This window comes from Sprattus sprattus (genome assembly GCF_963457725.1).
Source record: "Sprattus sprattus genome assembly, chromosome: 4".
Lineage (NCBI taxonomy): Eukaryota > Metazoa > Chordata > Actinopteri > Clupeiformes > Clupeidae > Sprattus > Sprattus sprattus.
This window is the reverse complement of record NC_137923.1, coordinates 48,134,786-48,157,404: the sequence shown is the minus strand read 5'-3', so window position 1 is coordinate 48,157,404 and position 22,619 is coordinate 48,134,786. Positions and strand designations below refer to the sequence as shown.

The 22,619-nt window shown below is 42.5% G+C and overlaps 2 protein-coding genes across 2 annotated transcripts in view; one reads left to right on the top strand and one right to left on the bottom strand.

Moving 5' to 3' along the window:
- The window catches only part of ctdp1 (CTD (carboxy-terminal domain, RNA polymerase II, polypeptide A) phosphatase, subunit 1), a 134,479-nt gene extending 132,210 nt beyond the window's left edge, over window positions 1-2,269 (bottom strand). The window contains exons 1-3 of the mRNA XM_080837049.1: window positions 1,822-2,269; window positions 526-609; window positions 30-123 (exon numbers count right to left, since the gene is read on the bottom strand). Coding sequence (XP_080693175.1) covers window positions 30-123; window positions 526-609; window positions 1,822-2,129 — 486 coding nt within the window. The 5' untranslated portion in view covers window positions 2,130-2,269. The remainder of the gene's footprint in view (window positions 1-29; window positions 124-525; window positions 610-1,821) is intronic.
- A 4,632-nt stretch (window positions 2,270-6,901) lies between these two features.
- Window positions 6,902-22,379, top strand: adck5 (aarF domain containing kinase 5). Its single transcript, XM_080836386.1, has 15 exons — window positions 6,902-7,025; window positions 12,403-12,491; window positions 12,890-13,039; window positions 13,489-13,564; window positions 13,814-14,014; window positions 14,228-14,368; window positions 14,567-14,680; window positions 15,202-15,333; window positions 15,455-15,538; window positions 15,644-15,725; window positions 19,294-19,372; window positions 19,862-19,953; window positions 20,441-20,693; window positions 21,176-21,292; window positions 21,561-22,379. Exons 1-15 carry the CDS (start codon window positions 7,002-7,004, stop codon window positions 21,661-21,663), a joined length of 1,737 nt encoding a protein of 578 aa, XP_080692512.1. The 5' UTR covers window positions 6,902-7,001; the 3' UTR covers window positions 21,664-22,379.
- Window positions 22,380-22,619: the final 240 nt, after the last annotated feature.

The window sequence follows — 22,619 nt, the reverse complement described above, 5'->3', positions numbered from 1 at the left end:
AGCTGACACAGAAGGATCGCAGTACTGACCTCTGAGCTGACCATCAACTCTGGAACGCTGTGCACCATAGAAACGTTTGCCGTAGAGAGGGGTGCTTGCTGCTTCCCATTGTTGTTCTGCAGCCTAGAGGAGGAGAAGGAAAAAGAAACAAGTGTTGAAGAGGTTGAATGATTCTTGCGTGACAGAAGAATGAACAACACAGAAAGATTTCTCACAATATGGCATCTGTGTGAAAGCACAGACAATATAAGGAAACACGTACAAAAATGCTTTGGGTACTTTGACAGTTCTTTGTACCATCTTTCTGTCATACTTGGCAAACAACCCTTCAAGAAACTCTATTTAACAGCAATGTACAATCGTTACCAGACAGATCGTTACCCACATAGAATACACTGTATCAGAATTTGGCTATGTGCACACAATACAATCTAGTCAGACCCTTGAATTATTCAAAGAAGAGAGGTTGTAATGTTATGCCTAGATGAACGACATATGGAACATTTAATGTAGGGAAGTACTTACTGTGCAAGATCTTTCCCACATTCGGCACACAGGCCCTTCATCACAATGGGATGACTGCATTCTTCAATCCGTGCAATAACCCCACTGAGTGTGTGTATGTGAGCGAGACATGGAGAGATACAAAGGCACAGTGAATTTAAGAGCCTCACGTTATAACACTTCACAAAAGAGTCAGTGTCATAAACAAACAATAAAGCCTTCTAGCCGTTCAAAACTTGAGACTTAAAAGACAAGGTCTTTATATTGCACACTCCGTACACAGAGACAATTCAACGTGCTTTACATAAATAACGAGTATTGTGCCCCCTGGTGTTGATGCAAAGACTCACAAGAAAGTGATTTAAGTTTATCTTGAAACAACCTGTACCCAAACAAATCTTAATTGAAAAGAAATCTAAATGTTTCTGGCATTAAACTTACGATGCCAACACACATTGAAATCATTCAGTAATTAGTGATGTTAGAGTGTCAACCAACGGAATTTCCACTAAACTCTATTTAACATACAACAAAAACTCGGGGTGTGGTAAATGCCGTCTGTCTGCTGGGCGGTGTTCAGAGTCACAGTACCGCTAAGACGGCTACCATGCGTTCATAACTGAGCGTCAACACTGGTCTCGTGCTTTCCAATCGTGTAACAATGTTGCCCTGATAGACTCACCTGGCATTGCATGTTGTTAAGCGTTTACCATTTCGTCACTTGACTGTCACTTGTTATTTTAAAAGTAATGTCTAATTATTTAAGTGGTTAACTACAAACTAGCAAAGTAACATGAAGTTAAAGTTTCCCACTGCTCGAAGGGGTGGGGGGGACGACTCACGCGAGTCAAATCGGCGCACATTTAGTATAGTCCACAAGGCTGTATCGTAAGTTAAGGTTGGAAAGACAAGTTAGCTTGCTAGCTACCGACGTATTTATGTAACTTACACACACATTTTCTCGCTGACAGAAATAACAGAATATTCAATAGACCCTTACAAAGCCTACACAGACAACATCACTTGATTTGTTCTTGACACCTTACTGTCAAGTCGCTAAGGTTCTGGCGGGGCTAAAAGCAAGCTAAGCTAACCTACAAGCTAGCTAAGTATCATTATGCTAACTAGCTAACAGTTATATGCCTGGGCATGCTAGCAGCCTGGAACCAAATTAAGTATGGGGAAATATCAAGTCCTCACATACTATATTAGCCAACCACCCAATTAGTCTGCGTGGTTGGTCTTGGCATAATGACAGAAAAAAATACAAAAGTTATCGTTTACTGACTGGCGAGTATTAACCAGCAAGCTACTTACCCAGGCGATATGACCTGCCCAAGTTGACAGCACAGCTCCTTCACTACTCCTGCACGATCCGATTTCACCTTCTTCTCTGGCAGCCTGTTTGTCTGTTCCCGTGTTTCTAATTCAGACCCTTCCACCGGTCGAATAGGTGCGCACAGTGCAAGCACAGAATCTACATTGACAAAAGATCCGGGTTTAACTTTCCACTCCAGTAACCGCAAAGGACAGGCTCCTGTTGGGCAGCGGATCTCCGTCATTCGCATCGTGGGGCCCTGTGAAGCTGCTGCACCACCGCCGCCAGAGTCTGCAGGGTCCTCCATCTGCTTTGCAGTCTAAATCCCCTTAAACTTCAGTCAGCGGGGAATTCGAAACCAAGTTGTAAATCCCCACATAAAAAATGAAGCAGAAAATTATTTAAATAGGCCACCTCACTATACAGAGAAAATAGCAGTCCTTGTAAGTGGAGGACTACAGCTTTAGCACTCTTCGATGTAGGATGGACTGGGGTTCAGGTTCGTTCGCTCTTCCCGCCCGTAAACAGGAAACACAAGTGTGCGGCGAGAGCAGAGTCCTACAGCTTCCGGGAGACTTTGAATTAGTTAAAGGTCCCGTTAAAATGTTTCTTTTTAGTGGTCTTTGGTACTGTGTGACTATTGCAAGACACTGATAATTTTCTTGAGACTAGCCTAGCGTATTAATGGCAATACACTGCAATTTAAGGCACAACTCTGCCTAGTCTATAATATGTCAATTTACTTCCTCGGCCATTGAAAGTGTTCGCTGTGGCCCAAGGAAGACAACCTTAGCCTATTTTATGATTTGTTGGAGACCGGCGGCGTTACTTCATAGGCTAACCTTAAAGCCCGCTTAGTCATTAGAAATAACATAATTTATAGTCAGAACAGTAGCCTAGGAATTATTGACTTTTTTAAATAAGATTTATATTTAAATTAAATGCATTGAAATGCACACACATCGTTAAAAACCCTTTCTTGTTATGAGAAGATTATGGCAATAAATATACCCCCCCGTAAAATGTCAACAACTGGTTGTTGCTGGTCGAAAGCAGTAAGGGCTCAGATACACATACGCGTTTTTGTAAAAACGGGACGCGAGCAAATGCATTGATTCATGGTACGGCGCGTTTAAAGCGTGCGCCCCTTCTCCACCACGCGTTGCGTCTTTGAAGCGTTTTTTAGGTGCGCTTAAAAGCACCTAAAAAAGGATGGAAAACAGCCTACCCTGGCCCTATGGGCTCAGATACACATACACGTCTTTTTTCAGGCAGAAACGCTTCAGTAACGCCTTGGCAAAGTGCGGCGGCCAAAACAGAAGCGGTGCGCTTCCCTGCCTTGCGCTGGAAAGTTGAGAATAGTTCAACTTTTAAGCGCACCTAAAAAACGCTTCAAAGACTCAACGCGTGGTGGAGAAGGGGCGCACGCTTTAAACGCGCCGTACCATAGGAATCAATGCATTTGCTCGCGTCCCGTTTTTACAAAAACGCGTATGTGTGTAGGGCTCAGATACACATACACGTTTTTGAGGGCTCAGATACACATACGCGTCTTTTTTCAGGCAGAAACGCTTCAGTAACGCCTTGGCAAAGTGCGGCGGCCAAAACAGAAGCGGTGCGCTTCCCTGCCTTGCGCTGGAAAGTTGAGAATAGTTCAACTTTTAAGCGCACCTTAAAAACGCTTCAAAGACGCAACGCGTGGTGGAGAAGGGGCGCACGCTTTAAACGCGCCGTACCATAGGAATCAATGCATTTGCTCGCGTTTTACAAAAACCGCTTCTGTTTTGGCCGCCGCACTTTGCCAAGGCGTTACTGAAGCGTTTCTGCCTGAAAAAAGACGCGTATGTGTAAAAACGCGACGCTAGGAAATACATTGATTCCTATGGTACGGCGCGCTTTCACGCAAAGCGCCCCGTACCATAGGAATCAATGCATTTCCTAGCGTCGCGTTTTTACAAAAACGCGTATGTGTATCTGAGCCCTGACTCTGCAGGTTGACAGCCAGGGTAGGCTGTTTTCCATCCTTGTTTCTAAATCTCCAGATGGCGCATTTTAGACTGTGTGAAGCACTTTGCGTGTGGCCACATCTCGCGTCGAGGGTTTATTGTACTTGCGGCCAAAAATTACATAAATTCAGAAAGACAGGGCATTTTTTTCCCTCAAGCGAATCACTTTCTGTATAAGGTAGACGCACACACAAATTGCCCACGCTGTATAGAATTTGAGGATTCTGTTTTTACCTATTTTTTTCTCTTGTTAAAAGAAACGGAATCGAATTCGCAATGACATTCCAGGGTGCATGCACTGCTCGATGACTGGTATGCCTGGACCTTGATTGGATGCTGAGTTTATACTGGCTTAGGCTTGCTGAAACATAGAAACAGTAGGCTACTGAAAGCGATCAAGAATAATGCATGCATTTAGCATTTTCTTTAAAGAAATATTGCCGGAATTAAAGAACATTTCAACCTATTGCAATCGGATATCGGATATCCTCAAAATTGGGGGCTGGCTGCTAGAACACCCAAGTCAGAAGACCTTTTTGACTGACTCCTGTTCTGCACTTTAAAGCAGCAATAAGAAGTTCTGTTCCAAAACTAGCAAGCTATCTAAAAGGCATGCAAACACCACCAACAGCCCAGATGACTGATAGAAGCTTGCCAACACACTAACTGGTGTGTTTTAGCAGTATAGCTGGCAGTGTCATGCTGTGAAAGATTTTCTTCCATTTTTGCAAGGTGTTCCAGCCAGGAAACACAGAACTACACAGTGCATATCCTGGGTAGCTAGTTGGAAAGACACAGGTGTTATCTTAATAGTGCCATCTTGTTGCATAGTGTTACTTTAAGGCCACGCTTGCCTGCGCAGTCAGGATTTATTTTTCGTTACAATGTCCCTTACTTTTATGTAATAGTATTATAATCATGCATTAATTGTTTCAAAATGCCTTTTAAAATGCTACTTTCTACTCACATGCAACATTTGCTTTCCAGGCAAGTATCTCTCCACACTGCTGCTAACAATTTGGCACTTCTTCTGGAAAGCACATCGGACAAGTCACAGTAGTATGGAGACAAGGATCCAATCTGGACATGATTGATTTCTTCTTCGCTGAGGACACCTTCAACACTGACTTTGTAGACAGCATATGACTATGGAGTGGGGTAGGCCTGGGACTGTTGAGCCTTCTTGAGCCTTCGTGGGCCTTTTTAAAAAAAAACACTTACTGTTATTGTTGATTGTTTTCATTGACTACATACAGGGCATGTGGTGCATCAAGGGGTTTTGTGAGGTTCCAGTTAAAAGTTCACACAAATCTACTGAACACAATGCTGAGCAGTAGAAACTTACTGAAGAACTGTCGCTTCAGTGCTATCCACATTGTCCAACAAGTTAGTTAGTACTGGAAGAACTTTTTCAGCAAGGCTTCTGAAACTTTGGACGGAGGGTTGCAAGACATCTGCTGTTATGTAAGCCTAATTGTGCAATGTTGTGAGACCGGAAATATCAAGATAAGAAGTCCAGAAAGATGTGTGTTTGGACTTAAACAACACCGAATCTGAATTGTTCCTGTTCCTGCAAATTTTAGGCCACCCGAAGCGCTCAGGATAAAGACTCACAAAACTGACACCTTTATGGAGACGTTTCGTTCAGTCTTCTAGAGAAGTTGATCTAGGATCTTGCAGAGGGAAATGAAATTGAAATGAAATTACCAAAGTAGCCAAATGGCCATGACCAACTGCAGATTCTAGTTTCATGCTCTAGATTCTGCCATCCAAAACATCTATGTGGTGCCTCCACAGAGAAGCTGGAACACCACAGGTCCCCCTCAGTGTCCCTAACACAATCAGTACCTGTCAGAGTGCATCATGTTAATATCACAAGGGGGGAGCTACACTGCCAATGATAACCATAACGACAACTGTAAAAAAAACTGTTGCTCTAGTCTAGCTCATAAGAATAGCAAAATCCACACGACACACTTTAATGTAAAAAAGATAAAGAATGTGATTTTTGGGCATCCTTTTCAGAGGTAAGGGGTTGTTCGAACAGTAGAACCAGTGACGGACAATCAGAATCAATCAGAAAACTTCTAAAGGCAGGTTGTCTGTAAATATGATTATGTTCGTCCCTTTGTCCAAACAACTGTCACCACTAAGGCTGCTGTGGTTACATATGGGGTCCTTAGTTACGGTTTAACAATTGTTTTGATTTTCTTTCCTTAGAAAATACTATCACATTTCCCCATGTATTACAAGAAATATTCAATATAATCTGTATCTCTATCAATTACTTCTTTATTGGTATGCCACTTAGGTTCATATTTTATACCAGCTAGATGTGCTGTGGATTTTTGTTGGGTTCCTCTTGTCATGAACACCCTGGCAGGGAGGTTACAGTGGATCCGGTTCTGTCTTCAGACTATTCTCTGATGCCTTTCTCTGACCACTACTGTAGAACCCACATGGAGGCTCCCCTCCCACACATTTCTATCACCAGGCTTCCTCTTATCATAGACACCCTGTTTGCAAGGTTACAGAGGACCCAGTTCCATAATCAGACTATCTGATGCTCTCCTCTGATGGTCAGTAGGCTACTCTTCATGTCTCTGTGCTAATAGGACGTTCAGATTAATTCCCTCTGTTCTTTGGAGTGTCCCAACTCAAATACAAATATTAGAAATATTAAATAGAAAGGCAGTGGATATTGTTCGAATATTGTTAGTAGGCTATATCACCTGGAAGAAGCAAATATGTCAAACTAACAATTTCATGAATACTTAGGGGCTCTAAATAATTAGTCTGTTCATGCGCCTTAAATTACTTCCAAGTTATCCTAAACTGCCACGGTGTAAAAAGATGATTCATTTTCCAGGGTAGTGGGGTTCGGTGAAGCGCAATGTTAGAATTCAACAAACTCAGTGATAGGCATGACGGGATGATCAATTTGTATTTTCGTTGTAGTCTAAGCAGTTCCTCAACAGTGATCGTCCAGCGCCAATCTAACTGTACGGATGCATTCACAGTCGGACCACTTCTCACGTGATCTCCTACGCACTGCGCTAACAGCCAACTAATGATCTCCGTGAGCAGCAGAGCATTCGCACGGTGACATTCGAGGTAACACCAACGGAGACCGAATGGCAGTCCACTACTAATGGCATAAATCTGAACGAAATATGACTGCCGAGACATTCAGAGCAGTAAGTTTTTTCTTTAGCCTCTGCTGATATTCTGTGGTTCAAGCATGCAATCAAGTAGAAAACAAGGTAACGTTAACGTTCTACAATGTCAGTGTGGTAGTATGGCAGATGGCTATAAGATCAAGGTCTTGCCGGTTATGCTAGACGGTGTCAAGAGTTACAAGCTAACATTAACAATGGTTAAGTTCAAAATAAACGCAGCCACATGAGTAAGCGCGTTACTGTTAGTATATAACATCGATGTTAGCTAGCAAGTCAGTGATTTGCAACTGATCAGACTTGGTAGTAGTTCACGTTAATCATTTATTTTCGGAGGGATGTTAATGTAAGACAAGGTACAACAACCCGGGAGCAATGAGTGGACGTAGTCTACGCATAGCGGAATTCAGGGGATCATTTTTGTTCCGAGAAAGGCGGGTTGTCTTGAATGATTATGTTCCTAAAAAGTTGGTTGTCTATCTTATTCTGTGTGAAATTTAAGTGTGGAAATGTGTAGACCGTACTCTGTTAGGGTTTGGTGCATTAGGTGTTTGCGATATTCAATTCAATTTAATTTTGTATAGCGCCAGAACAATACAATTTTCTCAAGTCGCTTTACAGAGCACAGGGCTTGAGCGAGCACAATGGCCATAGGGGCAAGACAATACTCAATGGTAATCAGGACAAATCAGGAACACAGCAAAATAAATACATAGCATAATGAGCATGCTAGCTTACAAGTGGTAAATGTACCGGTAATCCATACAAACAAACATCATATGATATACATGATGCATACAAAACAACATAGTGGGTATACTCGTAGGGTTACTATTACAATGGTAAGTAGTGTAGGACAAATGTCGATGGTGGCAATTATTTACATTGCAGTAAAATGCCAGCATAGAATGTGGAGTCAATATTAGAATGGGTGTGACTTTGTAATTATAGGCTGCTGAATTTTGATGACTCTAGCCATTTTGTTGACTGAGGCAAATTTAATTTTAGGAGGTGTGAGCAAATAATAATCAAATAAAATAGCCAAGTATTCACCCAATTTCAAAATCGTAGCTTAAAGGCACAATATGCAACAATTATGCTTCAGGATTAGGGTTAGGATAAGCAGTTTAACCTTAAAATAACAGCTTAAAAAAAAATGGGGCGCTACAATGACTTTTAATATGGAGAATTGCGTCCGTGCCAATGGCATAGCAGGGTTGATAGGCATATAACTGCCTTCTGTAGTTTTGCCTGCCGATGCCCGCCGACCTGACTTTGATTACCTTCTGCCGATCTAGTAAGTAGCTTATTTGCCGTCTTGCTTAGTCTTGTGTTGCACATGATTGATGTTTGACTGTGTAAGCACAGTCGTTGAGTAATTAGTTTGTCATAATGTCAAAGTCAGCACATTTCAAGAGATTTCGTTAGTTTTAGCTGCTAGCATACCTTTAGCGAATACCTATTAATCCTTAATGCACCTTTAAGCTTATTGATCTATTCAAAGGTGTCAGTTGCAGCGCCCCCTATAGACGAATACAAGTTACCAAACACACGTTAACTTTTTAATACTTTTCTTTACCCAAATAAGGGATGGCTTTAACTTCATGATGATGACGCCTGGCTACAATGACTCTTGATACTTCGTCTTAATTTCAGGCTTAGCACAACACCTGCCTGCCTTTTCTTTTAAACGTAAAAGTGTTAACACGGAAAGTGAACACCAGTACTGGCAAATGAGGCAAAGTGCGGGATTGGAGATTGCTGGCTGATGTCGGAAGACAACTTAAGTTCCACAATGTATTGTTGTAACTGCTATGAGACCAGATATGGTGTTGTTTTCTGAGTGTGAACGCATTGTTTACTTTATTGAGTAAATTATTCCCTAATAGAAGCTAAAGTATGGGGACTGGAAGTGGAAGCGAGGGAACAAGGTTGGCAAGCACACACAAGACCAGTGGGGATGGATGTTAGAGGTTTTTTTTAGCTTTGTCATCCACAAGACTTATGAGGACGGTCACTCAAAGGAGATTTAAAGGAGCGAGCCAGTGGTTATGGTCGAGGCGCTAACGGACTACTTGTTTTATATACTTGTCATCAGAGGGCTTCTGTCAGCTTGAGGAAGTAATCTGTTTTCCCTGGCAGCTTGGTCTCAACACATGGCTGAGCAGAACCTGCATCCTAGAGGTCTGATTTATATTGACAGTTCTGATCTCTTCTGGGGGCACATAAAAATGTTTCTTCAGCCTGCCCTCGACCAAGATGAAGGACCATAAGACACCTCACCACAGGTAGATACAGAATACAGACGGCACAGAGTAACCACTATCACCACCTTTATTATCTACCAAGGAGAGTAAAATCACCAGCAGACTCACCAATGACCTCATCATCCACCCTCTCTGTCTCACTCCCCCCGCATATTGAAGTCTCAGAGAAAAAAGAGGAACTGGACATAACTCTCCTTCTCTATCTCAACCAGCCCAAGACTCCTACCCAAAAAAAAAATCATTCCCAAAAAGCACAGGGCATCTCTTCCCCCTGTCCCCTTCCCTGTTCAGAGAGACCTCTTAGACATCTTTAGCAGCAGCCTTGTCCTTCAGCTCCCCTGGGAGTGTAGAGAACAGGATGTTCAGTGAGGGCTACTGATAGCAGTGTCAGGATAGAAAACATTGAGTGGATTTCGTGATGTGTTCAGGGTTCCTGCCTTATTAGAGATGGAACTGACTGCCAGCTGTTCTGACAACACGTTTGGACCCAGTATGCCTAGAATGTTACTTAGTACAGTGTTGATTAGAAATAGAAATGAGTGCATTCAGTTTATGGGCCCAGAGGCTCCTATTTTGCTACAGATCTGTGGTCTGTTTACATTCATGTAAAAAGAAGAGGAGCCCAATAGTTTAAATGTCCCTGACATGGCACCCTATGTATACATCAGGCTGGCTGTTTAGAGACATGCTGTTCTGTAGTCAGCCAGTGAAAACAATCCACTTGACGAGATTGTCTGCTGTAACCTTGATGAACACGCTCTCTCATGCCTCTCCTTTCCCCAGCATGGTTGTTTTTAAGCTGTTTTAGATCTAACAAACAGCAAAGTGCATTTCCTTTCAAATGAAACCTGAACTCACTACTGACCTATTGCAAAGCTTCTCAGTAGGGTTTTTCGAAAGTTCTTCATGTAATTTAAAAATCAACATGTGCATTGTACACATACAGTAACTTCTGAATTTTCCCCTTGACTGAAGTTCATGAGGAGAAATGTGAACTTAAAAAACTAAACTTTACGCACCACTCTGTTCATTTAAGGATCTATTCTGCTTGGAGTTGATTTGAAAGATTATGGCTTTACTCCAAGCAACATGTTGGCTGTACTCCAAACTACATTCATTAGTATACTATATGCTATACATGCATAGGCGGAGATCCCGAGGGGGACAGGGGGGACGTGTCCCCCCCCTACTATAAAGTTGCAAAGAAATGTGTGATCTATATTTGTAATGGTAGGTGTATATTAACAGTGAGAAACAGAATATCAACAAAAAAATCCAGAAAAATGCATTTTATAACATTTATGACTTTATTTGCATTTGATGCAAAAAAATAAGTATTTGAACCCCTAGCAAAACTGACTGACAAAAATGACTTAGTACTTGGTGGAATAACCCTTGTTGGCAAGCACAGACGTCAGAAGTTTCTTGTAGTTGGTCACCAGGTTTACACACATCTCAGGAGGGAATGAGGTTCAAGCCCAATATTCCACGTTACATGGTCCCATCCCTATTCCCCTTGATGCGGTGGAGTCGTCCTGTACCCTTGGCAGAGAAACAGCCCCAAAGCATAATGTTTCCACCTCCATGCTTGATGGTGGGTATGATGTACTCTTGGGGTCATATTCAGCATTCCCCCCCCCATGTCAAACACGGCAAGTCGAGTTGATGCCAAAGAGCTTGATTTTGGTATCATCTGACCACATTCTGTCTCCCAATCCTCCTTAGAATCATTCAAGTGTGCAATGGCAAACTTTAGATGGCCCTGTACATGCGCTTCCTTGAGCAGGGGGACCTTGCGAGTGCTGCAGTACTTCAAAAAATGACGGCGTGGTGTGTTGCCAATGGTTTTCTTGGTGACTGTGGTCCCAGCTGCCTTGAGATCATTCACAAGCTCCCCCTGTGTAGTTCTGGGGTTATTCTGCACCATTCGAATGATCACTGATACCGCACGAGGGGATATCTTGCATGGAGCCCCAGACCTAGAGCGATTAACATTAGTTTGATGTTGCTTCCATTTACAAGTAATCGCACCAATAGTTGTCTGCTTCTCACCAAGCTGCTTGCCAATGGTTTTGTAGCCCATTCAAGCCTTGTTCAGGTCTACAATCTTATCTCTGACGTCCTTGGACAACTCTTTGGTATTGCCCATGGTGGTGAGGTTGAAGATGTGAAGTATGATTCTTTGGACAGGTTTCTTTTATAAACGTCACCAGTTGAGATCAGGTGTACCTTGTTAGACCTAATGAAGACTAATCTGTGGGCTTGTTGGGCACATAACTGGTCATTGTGAGCCAGAATTCTTGCTGTTTACTTGTTTTTTGCAGTGTTTTGGTTCTAATGCTATTTCCAACGGGCGGGGCTACTGTCAGCTCCCTGTTTCAGTCAATCAGCCCAGTAGCCTACACCATGAGCCGTCAGCAGCCAGCCCCCGGACCAATTCTGGCCCGCCAGCGTTTCTTTTGTGGATGATGTAGCAATCTGTGTTTGTAGGAAAAAGGGAGTTTCTTTTGTGGTTGATGCAGCAATCTGTCTTTATTCCAGTAAAGTGCTCAATCTTTTTTCCAGTAAAGTGCGCAATATTTATTCCAGTAAAGTGCAGTAACGAAGCACGTGGAACATACCCCAGATTCAGCGGTGCAGATCTGAAGAGAAAAAAAGACTTGTGGTTTCACTTGAAATGTATCATCTTTGAAGCTTAGCTGTGTTAGCTAGCTGTCTAGTCCTGCAAAAGCAGTTCGAAGAAAGCATACAGAGAGAGAGGGCAATAGGGCCAGACAGCAACTTTTTCAGGCCCCCCCCCCCCCCCCCCCCCCCCCCAGGAATTACTCTCTGAAATGTTTTCATGTATTGTCCCCCCCTACAAAGAAATGGGATCTCCGCCTCTGTATACATGACCATATGCGGTGTGTAAGATAAATTATAATTGATGGGCCAGATTCTAGTCCGAGGCTCTCGTACGGGAAGTTAGAAAAATGAGTAGGTGCACGACCGCCTCTCCGAGGTGCTCAGAGAGAGAGGTTAAAATGGGAGAGGCGTTCCCTGTGTTGGTCTCGAAATCGGAGTAGCATAAATTTCGCTTTAGTCTGTGTACAGTGTTACTGTACTGATCTGTTGTTCTGCTCGTCTTGTAGGTCCGCCTGTGTCGACATCATCTGTCCCTGCTGGAGCGACTCCATGCCTCACCTCATGTGCCTCTCCGTAGCCCCTTCAGCACGCACAGGTAAGGGCTCAGGTGTGCCACTGGTACAGGAGAGTGGTACGCAAACACACCTGCAGTGGGGGCACCTCCACGTCAGTCTTGAGTAAAAGAAAATCACTGATCAGAGAGATCCCTGTTCGAGTTTCAGTACGGCTGTTGAAATTTATGTTGCTGGTACTGGTGTCTGAAACACAGGTCTCAAGGAGTTGGAGTTGTTGTAAATGTTTGCAGGAATTCAGGTTGATATTTAGGTTTCAAATGAAGCTGAACTGAGTTTCATTGAGATAGTCAGTGCCAAAACCAGTCTCTACTTTATCCTACACCTCCAAGAGGTTAGGATGTAAGTCATATGTATATACCTGTGATGAAGGTGTCATGTATGCACCGCTCATAGATGGTGTCTGTCTTCCATCCTGCAGAGTAGGGAAGAGTTGGGGAATCATGAAGAAGATGCTGCTAGGAGCTGCCGTGGGCACGCCGGTGCTGGTGGGAGTCAAGTACGCAGTATCTGAGCCGAGGGAGAGGAGGAGGATGAAGATCTTATCAGAAGGCTTGGGGCGCTTCTGTAGGTCTGTCTGTCTCTGTCTGTCTGTCTCTGTCTGCCTGTCTGTCTGTCTGTCTGTCTCTGTCTGTCTGTCTGTCTGTCTGTCTGTCTGTCTGTCTGTCTCTGTTTATTTGTCTCATTATCCAGTCTCCCAAGCCGTTTGAAGTTGTTTAGTATTAGTAGGGATAGGCGCTCTCTACTTTAAAAAAAATATAAATGCGTTTTCGGGTGCGAGTAAAAGAATGTTAACTTTTAGTAGAATAAAAACCACACTCAAGCTTTTCTCCTTAATAATAAGACCAGTTTAATTTGCACAGACGAGTTTCGGCCTTAAACCATCGTCAGTCAGTCACACACTGACGATGGCTTAAGGCCGAAACGCGTCTGTGCAAATTAAACTGAAGTTGTTTATTAGCCATGAATCACCTATTCTCAGGAGATCAGCGGTCTTAAGTCATCTATCTCTTCTTTCAGGTCTTTGCATGTTGGAATGGTGATCTCCGTAGATTACTGGTGGACATCCAATGTTGCTCTCAGGGGAATGGATGAGGTAGGCTTGATCATCAGACTTAATGATCGCAGGACTGTAAATACAGTATGTTAGTAACAGCAGAAATAGATGTTCTCTATACCTTTGTTTTCTTTACCCACATACTTGTTGCTGTTGTCACTAATAGATAGAAAGATAGATAGATAGATAGATGGATATGTGCAGTACCACTGTATAGTGTCACTGTAAGTACAGCATGCATCAAGCATCACTGTGGTAGTAATGTGGTGTGTTGTCGTCTCATGTCAGAGCAGCCCGGCGTATGCGGCGGGTATGTCAGCGTGCCACCAGCGGGCCGCTGACAACATGGTGGAGGGAGCCGTGCAGAACGGAGGCCTCTACGTCAAACTGGGCCAGGGCCTGTGCGCCTTCAACCATCTGCTGCCCCCTGAGTACGTCCGCACACTGCGCATACTGGAGGACAAGGCCCTCAATCGCAGGTACAAGGAGGTGAGCTCTCCTGTTCTCTCAGAGTTAACCCAAGCGCCTGCGGCCTGGTATAGCAGCTGTGAGGAATTGTGGGTAGTTGAAACATCCACTTGGGCAAAACCTGCTTTCTGCCTCTGTCTGCGTGCTGTGTGCTACTGCGTGACTGAAAATCTGCCCATTATATGGGCTTTCAGTTCAGTTTATGACTTTAATAAAAAAAAAAAAATTCTATAGGTAGACGCCCTTTTTCAGGAAGATTTCAATACAACTCCAGAGAAGATGTTCCAAAAGTTCGACTACGAGCCGGTGGCAGCCGCCAGCCTGGCCCAAGTGCACAAAGCAGAGCTGCATGATGGGACGGTGGTGGCTGTGAAGGTATGTGGTTTCTGGTCACTGTGCTGATCACACATGGTCCAAACCTTAGGAATCGATGGAGTCATTTTATGTTATTGCAATGTTTCTGTAAAAAAGATGATCCTATTTATGCTTGCTGGATGTAAGGGAAGTATAGAAGGGAATTTAAGGATAAGTGTATGTATGAATATTTGTGATATATGTGAATACCTTTGCCAGGTTCAGTACATAGACCTGCGGGATCGCTTTGAAGGTGACATCCGGACGGTGGAGATCCTTCTGGACATCGTGAAGCTCATGCACCCCAGCTTCGGCTTCCGCTGGGTCCTCAAGGTCGGTCTGTCAGAGTGTTCCTCAGAAATCCTTTTTATGTCAGCACAAAACAGCAGCAGTTCAGCTGCAAGGCCACCGAATGTTGTTGTTACCATAGCGATAGATGAAAAACAAATTTAGTTTGGTTTTGTTTGTTTTAAATCTCAGGACTTTATACTTAATTTTTACAGGAGTCAGTCAGTGAGTGACTCGGTCAGTCAGTCGGTCAGTCAGTCCGTGAGTGACTCAGTGAGTGAGTGACTTAGTCGGTCAGTCAGTCAGTCGGTCAGTGAGTGAGTGAGTGAGTCAGTCGGTCACTGACTGACTGAGTGAGTCAGTCGGTCAGTCAGTGACTCTGTGAGTCAGTCAGTCAGTGAGTGAGTGAGTGAGTGAGTGAGTGAGTGAGTGAGTGAGTGAGTGAGTGAGTGAGTGAGTGAGTGAGTGAGTGAGTGAGTGAGTGAGTGAGTGAGTGAGTGAGTGAGTGAGTGAGTGAGTGATAGATAATTGACTTGTGTATCGGTTTACACTACTCTGCTCTCCAGGACCTGAAGGGCACCCTGGCTGAGGAGCTGGACTTTGAGAATGAAGCCAGGAACTCCGAGCGCTGTGCTGAAGAGCTGAAACATTTCAAATTCATTGTGGTGCCAAAAGTCTTCTGGGACTACACCAGCAAGGTATTTACGCACTCAAGCGTGGGCTTGTTCATTTCCCCTCATGAATACTTATACGCTTACTGTCTGCTGTTTACCTGTCACTGTCCACCTGTGTAAACTGATAAACTGTTCCACTTTGAAGAGGGTGTTGACTGCCGAGTTTTGTGAGGGCTGCAAAGTCAACAATGTGGAAGAAATCAAGAGGCAGGGCCTTAGCCTAAAAGATGTGAGTATACTGAGTCCACAGTCTTCTTTTCCAGAGGCAGAGTGTCAGGAGTAAATACAGAATATAACAATTCCCTTTTTCCCTCCCTCAATTGTGTGTTTTCAGACCGCAGATAAGCTTATTCGGACATTTGCCGAGCAGATCTTTTATACAGGATTCATTCATGCTGATCCACACCCAGGCAATGGTAATGTATGTGTGTGTGTCCGCTTTGTCTCTGTGTCTGTGTCTGTGTCTTAGGGACGGGAATCGGCAGGGACCTCCCGATACGATTTTATCACGATACTTAGGTGGCGATTCGATATGTATCGCAGGGATTAAAGCATTCCGGCACCGTGCCGGATTTCCGGCGTGTGGCGTTTGGCTGCGGAAAAAAAGTCTAATATAATTATATATATATATATTTTTTTAACACACGTCTCGATATCATCACCATTACTTTCGAGTTTATGAGTTCGTCTGCCAATGATATGAAAGGAGCACAACTTTCAGGCGCTCAAAATAACATTATTAGCCAATCAGAAGTAGATTGGGGCGGGTCTTGTGAAAATGTGATTTCAGCACCGGCTTTTCTATATGGCTCTGCCTTATGCTACGTAGAGACAAACGTAGAGATACTGTCACACCGAAGCAGAGTAAATTCAAGAATCCTTGGGATGATGCCCTCCTAGTTGATAAAGGATTGAAAAATACATGGCGCTGGGCATGGATAGAAGAGATGGGGAAGGACGGTAAGCCTTTTGGTAGCCGGTGTAAGAAGTTAAGAGAAGCAGGTGCTCTCTTGAGCTCAAGAAAGCTTCTGTATGCAACTAGCGGGGGAAAAGTGCTTAGTGCTTCCACTTCATCACCCGCTCATAGAGCAGTTCGCGCTATCCAACACACAACGCTTTTACAACCACATCAGATGTACCAGCATCAATAACTGACCGTTAATGTGCCCTGAAATACGCTTGTGTACGTTCATCGCAGAACACAATCTGTCTTCCAGGCTCGCCCAACCCCTGTTGAATTTATGCCAAAAAATCGCTGAAGTCAAAATTGCTTTGAATAAACTGTCAATATCCAATCAGCATGCCAGCTATTTTAACACATGGCATAACACCAGAGTCCAAAAGACGTATTTCGGAAAAGCTAAAAAACGGCATGTTTTTCTTAAATGTCGACAAATTCACCAACAACAACATAGACAATGTCCTCGTTCGTTTTTTGGATGAAGATGACAATGCATTCAAAACGTAACACTTGCCAGGCAGGAACATGAATATAGCCAATGCCTCAGCACTTACTGCTAGAATAAAATATGTACATTTTAATTTACGATTATTTCTTTTGAACAAAGTAATTATGGAACTGTTGCAATATAAATCCACAGTATTATCTACACTGTTGCACTTCAACGGTTTAAAAAGTGGATCACTGTCCTTTTTCATAGATCCTCAATGAAATGGTTGCAAATCAAATCTTCTTCCACTGACTGAATTTCACATACCCTTATAACATGTCACCTTATGATTGTAGGTCATCTTGAAATCTTCCAAGGACAAAGCTTAGCAGCAAAACTTGATATCAAGAGAAATCGTAAATGCTACATGTGTTAGTACCATATTGTAGTGAGGTGGAGTACTATTGCTGACCTTCTTGGGATTGCAGTTTCAAAAGTCCCACCATAATCTGCCATCATTCATTTCTAAATGTTTTTTTTTTTTTTGACCCTGTAAATGTGTGCACCACCGGACCACACACCCCCTCGCACTCAACCACATTCAAAAAAAGTTCAGGCACAGGATTTTTTTTTGCTTTAAACCCTGGTATCGCGTTTCTGTGGGTATTGCGATTTTGCAAGTGATTCGATATAACAATTTCTTGCCATTTTCTTTTGGTTATTATTTTTTTTTTTACTGGACCATGGAAAACAGTTGAATCATACATTCAATTACAACACAGTCTAATTCACTTTGAGCTTTCCAAGTTTAATTTCAAGCTTGAATTCCTAAATCTTAACATTAACTTAATGACTGCAGGGCAGCCAATAGAGAAAATAAATACAAATGTGCCCTTTTATTGTATAGCCCCTGTAAACTGCACACAAACTGACAGATTAAGAAATGAATGCCACGTACGCTACTTTTAAACAATAAATAAAAGGTAAATGAAATAGAATCAGTACAAGTTTTCTTAAATTAAGGGCTGTCAATAGTTTTTAAAACATTTTGAAATTCATGATTCTAAATTTATCGTGATTAAAAGTTTTCTTTTCTTTTCAAGACTACATCTTATAAATTAATGAGTAATCACTTTAGACAGCGTGTATTTTAGACACTGTTGTTTAATTGTATTTTTTTTCATGCTCTATCGCCGTTATACGAGGAATGTATGCGAGACACAATGGTGCCCCTCTAGGGGTAAGCAATTCGAATCACCTCAGTCAGCCCACCGTCTTCAACTACCGGCAACCCAAACATTCGGAACTAACGTCTGACATGTTTGCAGTCCAACATGTTAGCCTTTGTATTCCTACCTAGTTACTATGTGTGAAGCTGAGCTTCTAGCTGTAAGGAACTCACAAATAGAATGCATTGTGCAATATGTAGGATTTTAAGCGGCAACATTTTTTCCTGCCTTATACAATAATTAAAAGCATGCTAGACAAAAAAAAACTTTGACCACTCAAGGATGTGTTACTGAAGTGTTGAGCACAAGATCTTTGGATCCTCTCACTCACGTAAACCACTCCATTCCTCTGACTTCAGGTCTTAACCTTAGGTCCTCATTGATAATGGTGTTACAACTGAGATAGTTACTTTGGTGAAAGTGGGCTGAGACTGACTTCCCTGTCAGTGTCTTTATCTTTGTTCAGTAAGAACACAAAAGTGTTGCTTATTGTTATTGGTTCCATATTTAATTGAAGCGATTACATGTTTCCATATATGTATCTAGACACGTATACGTATATGTATATTCAAATAGGTTTATTGGGATCATCATCATCAGAGAGGTATGTGAAATGTATGGTAGAAGGTAAAGTACACATGTAAAATTATAAATATAACTAGAACATGGAAGCAGGCATAAGCACACTTAAGTTGAAATAAGTGCTAAGTGCTCAATAATAGTGACATTAAGAACACTTGTTCCTGTGAGCTACAGATGTCAGATTTTTCTTTACCAAGGGTAGTTGAAGTGTAACATTTTACTAGATCCTATCAGTCAAATCAATATGTGTGAAGCTGAGCTTCTAGCTGTAAGGAACTCACGAATAGAATGCATTGCGCAATATGTAGGATTATAAGCGGCAAAATGTTTTCCCGCCTTATATACAATAATTAAAAGCAGGCTAGACAAATCGATTTTTGAGGCAGCGTGGCGATTAAAAAATCGTCACACACAAGAATCGCGATTTGTAACTGAATCGATTTTTTCCCCCCATACCTACTGTGTGTGTGTGTGTGTGTGTGTGTGTGTGTGTGTGTGTGTGTGTGTGTGTGTGTGTGTGTGTGTGTGTGTGTGTGTGTGTGTGTGTGTGTGTGTGTGTGTGTGTGTGTGTGTGTGTGTGTGTGTGTATTTGGGGGGGAAACTGAGAAGCCTTTCAGTGTTCACTTATTTAGGCAAAGTGTGTAAACAGCCGATTTTGCCGGTAGCCTTTTTCCATAAGTGTATCAACAAAATGTGAAGGGAAGCCTTTGCCTGCGGGGCCAAGGCAGTTGGATTGTGTCCTCACATGTCACTCAAGTTCAGTCAACTGTGTTGTGTTTCAGTGCTAGTGCGGCGAGGGCCAGACAAGAAGGCTGAGCTGGTTCTCCTGGATCACGGCCTCTACGAGTACCTCAGTAAAAGGTAGGCATGCCTGGGAATGCTGGATCGTATCGGCACTGTCTGGAGTCCTGTGAAGTGCAGTAATGTGTTTTCACTTGAAGATGAACATGTGTAATATGTTGTGAAACTACTTGAGAGTAGATGAAGAGAGTTGGGAATTACACATGCTAATTGCCCTGAAGGATTTCCACATAAACAAGCAGTGGATTGTGCAACATAATGAATAACTGATGAAAGCCTTGAACCAGTGTGTGTGTGTGTGTGTGTGTGTGTGTGTGTGTGTGTGTGTGTGTGTCTCTCTCTCTCTCTGCCTGTTCCTCTCTTTATCCTCTCTTTCTCTCACTCTCTTTCTCTCTCTGCCTGTTCCCCTCTTTATCCTTTCTCTCTCTCTCTCTCTTCCTCTTCCTCTCTTTATCCTCTCTTTCTTTCTGTTCCTCTCTTTCTGCCTTTGTCCTCTCTCTGGCTTACCGTCTCTCACACCCCTCCCTCTTTTTCTCTCCTCTCTGATAGTGACAGAGTAGCCTTGTGCAAGCTCTGGCGTGCTATCATTCTGCGGGATGATGCAGGCATGAAGACGTACTCCAATGATCTTGGGGTCAAAGGTTAGCGCCATACACTTCGATCATTTCTTTTGCACAGCAATAGAAACGTGTCCTAGTTATTCAAGATCCTGTGTGACACTGCATTAATTGTGGTGTTGAAAGGTTAAAGGTCACATAAATTACATGGTACGAGATAATCTAACTAGGGGGCTCCTGTTCTTTGCATTGATGCCATGCATTTGATTAATCCAAATTTAGTTTTGTGATCAACAAATAATATTTACCACTCTACTTTGCGTGCATTGGAATCTGCACCACAGATAGTGTTTGTCTATCTGCTGATGAAGTCATCCTACATTCACTGAAAAAGTTTTTAAATTGTTCAAAAGTGTAAATTGTTTTATTCATTCATTTAGTTATGAATAAGTGTATTATAGATGTTCCAATGGTTTGTAGAGACAGAACAACACACCCTGTATATCTCTTCAGTCTAGTTAGCATGCTGATCTATCTCTCTGTCATCCATCATTGGCTCCTTGTACGTCAGACTACTTCCTGTTCTGTGAGATGCTCCTGCAGCGGCCAATCAACATGGGGGAGCTGGGTCTGGGGAACATCCTGAGCCGGGAGGAGACGGCGTACATGCGCGACATGGCCGCCAACCACTTCGACAACATCATGCGGGTGCTGAAGGCCCTGCCGCGGCCCATGCTGCTCGTGTTCCGCAACATCAACACGGTGCGCAGCATCAACATCGCTCTGGGCGCACCAGTCGATCGCTACTTCCTCATGGCCAAGAGGTGGGCGGACCACGACTGAATGTGTTGGAGTGACGATAGATTTTTTTTAAATATATATATATATATATATTTTTTTTTAAATATATATATATATATATATATATATATATATATAATCCGAAACACAAGATAATGATCAATGTGAATCAAGGAGATATAATTATCAATGAGTTTAATTTCTGTAAGCAAGTGCAACTATTTATTTATCATAGATTTTAACCAGAGAGGTATAGCCATACGGATAATTTGCTCAGTGAAGTAAGCCCACTTCTGGCTTCTCAAAGTAAATGATATGGACAGAAACTGAGACCCTTACTCAACTAAAGGGATATATATATATATTTTTTTTACCTACGCCAATGTTACAATGCCTTTTTATTAATTGTCATTTCTAATGAAACTTTGAGGCCTCAGCTGTAGTGCTGTTACGCTGTGTGCGCCTTGCCTGTTGTTGAGCCTGTGTGTGTGTGTGTTGGCTTTAGTGCCGTGGGAGGCTGGGGCAAGATCCAGGCGGACGACACCAGGGTGCTACCCAGCTTCAGACTCTTCCGCTGGCTCTGGACCTCCTGGGAGAGCCTCAAGTTTGAGTTCGCCCTGAGGTAAACACAGCACTCGACTCATCAAGCTGTGCCATAGTCTACATGTGCAAATGCCAATGCATGAGGTCAAATGATGAGGCTCATTTGTGGCAAAAAAGCAATGTTTTTGCTGTTCAAGATGGTAGTATATGTAGCAAACTCCTACTCAAACACATCTATGGTGGAAGAGAGGGTTATAATGGCAAAGACTTATAGTTGCTGTTAATTAATAGCTTGTCATTATCCTTACTTGACCTCTCAGTTTAATAGCTTGTCATTGTCCTTCCAGGTCAGAGATGGCGATGATGAGTCTGACACGCTCGCTGCTTCAAGTCCTCTCCTTCTGCGGTGTCATCACTCTGGACCAGGAGATGTACCAGTACTTGAAGTGAGGTGGACAAAGCTTTTACCCAGACATCCTTCCTGCCTCCTCCTACCTCAGCAGGGGTCTCCTCCTGTGGATGCATGCATCTGGCACAGCATAATGCAAAGAGGAAGATCAAATCAGGGTTTCATTTGAAGTCCCCTCAGGCTTTTTTACTGGTGGATGTTGAAGGGCTTTTTATTTATTTGTTTTTATCATCAAACTGGTGCTATTATCTATTGTGGACAAGCACAGGTTTTTTTAATGTTCCTGCTCTTCCCTGCAAAGAACATTTTAATTTAGCCTGTTGAAGAAACCCAATGACGGAATACTGATGGCATAAGTGAAACTGAAGAGAGAAAATATATCTACCTTAACAATACTGTTCACATTTTTCCGCATACATGAGGTTATACTGTTGACTTTGACACTGAAGTAGACAGACAGATTTTTTTAGTCTTACATGAATGATGTTAACCTTTTACAAGTGTTTTTTAAGTCATTTCTGGCATAATTTAGATCTGTAATACATTCATTAAACAAAACAAATATTTCTTAAATCTGTTAAGCAATGCCATTACTTCTACAGTAGCATATACCGAAGATTTATATTTTACATATCTATGCTTTCATAGTTCACGTTCCCATGGATTGATATTTAGCCATTTGAGTCGCACAGACACGTTCATGTTTTGTAACCATAAAATATCCCAGTAAAAGAGGAAAATTATCAAATGAGCCCCACAGCACACTACAATACACTTGTTGCTGTAGTCATGGGAACATGTGTATTTTGATCTGCTGCCTACAGTCAATAATTAAGCAGGTTTTTTTTTTATCCATGTGATATATTCCTTAAGGTATACAATAAAAAAAGGTCTATACAACTGGTGTGATGGTAATGTTATTTAAATCTGTGTGACAAAGGGACATCAGTATAGTCGTGGCCAAAAGTTCTGAGAATGACACAAATATGCATTTTCA